Source organism: Nicotiana sylvestris, chromosome 1, assembly GCF_000393655.2.
Source record: "Nicotiana sylvestris chromosome 1, ASM39365v2, whole genome shotgun sequence".
Classification (NCBI taxonomy): Eukaryota; Viridiplantae; Streptophyta; class Magnoliopsida; order Solanales; family Solanaceae; genus Nicotiana; species Nicotiana sylvestris.
In genome coordinates, this window is record NC_091057.1 from 18,684,375 (window position 1) to 18,689,983 (window position 5,609).

Here is a 5,609-nt window from a genome sequence, read left to right on the forward strand (position 1 = left end):
CACGCTAGATGATGAGCGTGGGGTCGTGCGCTGTTGGGGATTGTGACTTAGTCCATCCCGAATGACTGTTTTACTGCGTATTTGATTGAAAACTGTTTGCTATCATCATGTTTTGGGTTGAATGCCATATTTGGGCCTCGTGCCAACTGTTTTGGACCCTTAGGGTATTCTTATTACTATTCCTCACTGTTTTGACTTTATACTTATACTCAGTCATGCTATATTCTACTGTTTTTATAACTCAGCCATGTTTATACTATTTTGACATCTTAAATAATAGTTTGAGCTGAGCATCATATTTTACTGCGCCCGAGTAGCTTTTAGAGATTTCTGACTAAGTAGGGCTGAGGGACTGTGTTGTGAGGTTATTATGGGATCGGGCTGCGAGCCGCAGCGGTATTGTGCTGATTCATGATTTTGAGGCCGAGGGCCTGAGTTGTACGCCACAAGGTGGCTGATATGAGGCTGAAAGCCTATTTGATTATGCCACGAGGTGGCTTGTTATTGCGCTTGGGCGGTAAGGGGCCCCTCACGAAGTCTGTACACCCCTAGTGAGCGTAGTTACCCTAAGTAAGTGATATAATGATTATGCCACGAGATGGCTTGTTATTGCGCTTGGGCCGTAAGGGGCCCCTCCCGGAGTCTGTACACCCCCAGTGAGCGCGGGTACCCAGTGTAAGTGATGTGATGTAGCTCGAGGGGCTGTTGCTTGATTCATATTGTGGCTCGAGGGGCGTTTCTTGATTTATGTTGTGCCCTAGGGGCTGATTACGAGGGATTATGAGGTAGCCCGAGGGGCTGGTTCTGTTGATGATATGCCCGAGGGGCGGTATGTGTTACAAGTTTTGCCCAAGGGGCTGTTTACGTTTTCTATCAGTTTTACTCACTGCCTTATCACTCGTTTGAAAGTATTGAAAGTTGTTTTAAAAGTTGTTTTTATCGAAACTAAGTATGATTTTTGAAGTAAATGATTTCTGTACCGTGTTGGAAATGTCATGCTTTTATTGTAGCATTTTGACGTGGTTTACTTGTTTTCTTACTGCTCAACTTTCATTTACCTTTATTACTTACTGAGTTGACATACTCACATTACTCCCTGCACCTTGTGTGCAGATTCATGTATTTTTGAACCCGGTAGCGGGTGTTGATTGCTCAGTGGCAGAGTCATCGGAGTTAGCAAGGTAGCCCGACATTCGCAGCACTGGTTTTCTCCCTCTTGTCTTCCTTAGACTGTATTTAGTACATTCTTAGACTCTTGTTGTATTCAAACCTTAGTAGATGCTCGTGACTTGTGACATCCCGATGTCGGGCTTGTATATTATTTCTGCACTGTTCATTTAGACTTACATTATGAGACATTGGATTAATTAAAGGCTTAAAAATGATTCTTATTGACTAATGGTTAATTCGGGAGTTGTGTCGGCTGGCCTAGTTTCATGATAGGTGTCATCACGATTGGGTCAGTTTTAGGGTCGTGACACGTTCATTCCTCCCGAGTTCCAGTACGAGGGATACTTTGGCCTTGCTTGTAGTTGCGTCGAACTGTAGTCCCCTCTCGTTGCCTTATTGGGGAATCAGAAAAACATTGCCCACGATTTTACCTGTAGACAGTCTCAAAGGTTGAACCCATAAAATTTAAATCCTGAATTCGCCTCTAATCATAGAGTCAAAATATCATTCAAGTACGAAGCTATAAATTAAATCAAATTAAATCATCATTTAAAAAAAAATATTATTGTCAAGAGTCCCTAACATTGGTGAGCATGGAAGATGTTGTTACTATAATAAAGTAATGGTGCAGATCTTTTATTAAGTATTGTCAATCTCTTATTGAATCTAAAATATTTATAAATATATAATTTATAAGTGATGGACGTGGATTATTCCAATTCTCTTTTACTCTTGGAACAGTGACAAGGACTATATATAGTTAACAATAACAACTATATTCATGCTTGTAAGCATAAAAAATAGTTTTAAGTTTAGCTACCCCTTTCATATATTTCTAGGCGAAATGGCTTCCTGGCCACTCACACTTGTAGGGCTTTTGAAAGCCGATATATAAACTTTTGTCTTTCCCATTTAAACATTCAAACTCCTGAAACCTATAACTAATAAACACAATTGACCGTTGACCCATCTCATGTGGCGTCAGTTGGTCCTAGTCAGCCCTCTGCGTGAATGTCACAACTTTTAGGAGCATGAGACACCCCCTTCCCAACGCCCAACGGTCAAAAATAAGTCCTATTTAAGTGGGGTCTTATTCTTTCAATTGGATACACATTAATCCTCTTTTATTTGCATTTGAAGTTTCATTTTGCCTATTTCTTAAAATCCGAAGCTTTCCTTAATTTTTTTTTGTTTTTCCAGATTGGATAATGAATCAAAGTCCTGTATTTTGTCATTGTGGAGTTGAAGCTCATATTTGCATCACTTGGAAGCCAATAAATTCAGGAAGGAGGTTTTATGGGTGCTCAAACTATGGTCGAGCAAATTCTTGTAATTGTTTTAGGTGGTTTGACCCACCTCTTCCAGATCACTATAAACAGGTGATTTCAGGGCTGTTATCAAGAATTAAAGAGAGAGATCGACTACAACATAGGAAGAGGGTGAAGATCATTGTAACTTTAGTTGTTGTAGCAGCACTAATGATTGTAATTTTCTTCTTAGTGTAGTTAGCACTAACTTCATAACCCTATGTACAATGATAATGACAATGATAATGACAGAATGAATGATATATTTTTCATGGAATGAAAAGCAATTTTAACATAAACAAGCACACATATATAAACAACCAAGTTCGATAAGCCTTCTTGGTTGACAAAATTAGCACTGAACTGTTGTCTTGTAGCATAAATAGTTTAAACATTGTTCCAAAAGAAAAGTCATAGTTAAACAGACTTAAGTTAATCTACAAATTAAGTTCTGCAACTAACAGACTTAAGTTATCACAAAAACAAATATTCAGTCAGCTTCAAGGTTGAGATTGGTTGATGTTTTGCTGAGATTGGCTCAAGTTTGGACATGGAGACTAGCTTGGCTAAGATGAAGAATAGACTTGAGGTTGGCAAAAGCTTGCTTGAGTTTGTCTTCTCCTCAACTGTTGTTGAAGTTGCCTTTGTGATATAGCATTTCTTCCTTGCCACTTTAGTCCAGGTGCACTGTATCCAAGAATGATATTGGTCTGCCCAACATCCACTACTTTTGTAGGAGCAGAATGTACCCTATCTCTTGCTCCACACTGCATAGGAAGCCAAATTAGTACCCCAAACAACTAATATATAAATAAAAATTCAAATCCTTAATGATTTTACCCTTTTCTATCACTTTTCCTATATCACTAAACAATATACCAAATCCAGTTGTTCTTGGTCTTCCTCGTAGTCCACTACCACTTAGCCTTCCTCTAACACTAGCTATAATATCCTCAGAAGTTCTTGATCTCATACTTCCAGTATCCTGGTGTAAGAGAAAGTACTATCTTGTAATTTAAAACTTTTGGTCCTAATACAGATTAATTAAATTAACTAAAATGAACACTTACAGATGCACTTACAACAGCTGATGGTTGAGTATTTCTGGCTCTGGCAGTTCCAGAATCACTTGTAGGACCTGATTGTTGAGTTGTTGTTTGAGCAGCCTGTGATGGTTGAGTAGCACCAGCATTACTGTTTACTGTTGTTCCAGATCCTGGTCCTTTCTGAAATTTCCAAAATAAAAAATGAGATATAGAAACAACCAAAGTACAAGACACAATCAGACACAAATTGAATACATTACCAGGATAGGACACCCCTTCTTGTTATGGCCTACTGTCTTACAATTAGAGCATGTCATTGGTGTCCCTTTCCTTGATCTCTTACCAAACTTCTTCTTAGGTTCATCTTGAGCTCTTTTTCTGTTTTTCTTAGGTCTACCAGGCATCTTGGTAATCACAGGAGGCTCAACAGTTGGATTCTGTGTTGATGGCCACATCTCCATGTTGGTTACTGGTTGTATGTAACAACTAAAAGCCTTCAGGTATGTTTCTTTCTTGTACCGGTGGGTTACATAGTCAGCAGGCTCAAATCTCTTAAAAACATTGCAGATATTGCATGGGAGCATGGTATTCCTTTGAGCTGCCATGATCTACATGTGCATGTATTGTTGGAGAAGTCAACAATATGTTTGTAAACCCCATGTTGTATCTCATACCCAGTATCCCCATTCCATTTAAATTCATGCTTAACAGCATATTGAGATTACTCCTCTATGTACCCCATTGCCATAGGAGATACATCAGAAATCCACCTTGTTGCAAATTCTCTCATGGTAGTTATCCTCTCCATCACCTTCACTCTAATCTCTTCTAACATGGTTATGATAGACTTGTGCCTAGCAGACAAGATCCAATTGTTAAAGGTCTCACACATGTTGTTCTCCACAGAATCACATTTACTCCAATCTTTGAAGAATGCTCTACACCAATATTATTTTGGGTATCTCATCAAGTCCTCAATGATCTTACTATCACCTAATTCTGCCAGCTCATCTATATTAGCCTTCAAATATGCTTCAAATGAAGACCTTGCACAGGCCCAAAACTTCTTCCTTCTTTCCTCTCCTTTTCACTTTTGTTTCCAATTGCTCCATATATGTCTTGCACATATTCTGTGCTCAGCATTTGGTAACAACTCAGAAACAGATGCAACAAGTCCCTTAAGCAACAAAAAAAACAATTAGAATATCAGAAACATATATAAAGTATCCAAGTAATTAAAGGAAGGACAGGGGTGTAGTATATACCTTCTGCATATCAGAAATGATGGTCAGCCCCTCACCTTGGGATTCAGTGAGCTGCAAATCATGCATTAGGCACCTAAAAAACCATGACCATGTGTGCTTTGTCTCCTTTACCACCACTGCCCAGGCAACAGGATACATTTGGTTGTTACCATCTTTACCAATGCATGATAGTAGCTCACCCTTACACACAGCCTTCAGAAATGCTCCATCAAAGCCAATAACATTTCTATACCCTTCCAACCAACCAACTTTGCAAGCATGTAGACAAATATAGATACCCACAAACACCTCCTTACCAAGTATTATCTCCTTGGAGGTTTTCACAACAACAGTGCTGCCAGGATTTGTAGACCTCAATACGTCAGCATAATCATATATTCTAGCAAACTCCTTCTTGTAATCACCAAGATACTGACCCATGACCTGATGTTTAGCCCTAGCACATATGGATTTTCCCACATACACACCATATTTTATCCTAATCAATTCCTGCAACTTCATAAGCTTAATGTCAGGTTGGTTGATAATGTTGTCCTTGAAATATTTAGCTACCCATGTTGTATTAGCCATCTTATTTCTGGTTGCTCTAAAATACTTATGAACAGGATAGTAGCTCTTGACAATGAAATTCCCTGTGTGTCCCTCCAAACTTCCCAAAATATGTCATCTACATCTTGTTGAGTTCACACATTTTGCCCTAACCCTATGTTGTTCATTAGGCCTCAACTTAATTTGAACTCTTCTTTGTATAGCATAATCTTGCAAAGCAGATCTGAACTGTTTCACATTTTCAAACATCATTTCCAACTGGAAACAAATTT

The 5,609-nt window shown here is 38.8% G+C and overlaps 1 protein-coding gene across 1 annotated transcript; it reads right to left on the reverse strand.

Moving 5' to 3' along the window:
- Nucleotides 1-4,244: 4,244 nt before the first annotated feature.
- Nucleotides 4,245-5,358, reverse strand: LOC138891146 (uncharacterized). Its single transcript, XM_070174128.1, has 3 exons — nt 4,789-5,358; nt 4,615-4,700; nt 4,245-4,461 (listed from the first exon to the last, which is right to left on the reverse strand). Exons 1-3 carry the CDS (start codon nt 5,356-5,358, stop codon nt 4,245-4,247), a joined length of 873 nt encoding a protein of 290 aa, XP_070030229.1.
- Between the last annotated feature and the right edge of the window lie 251 nt (nt 5,359-5,609).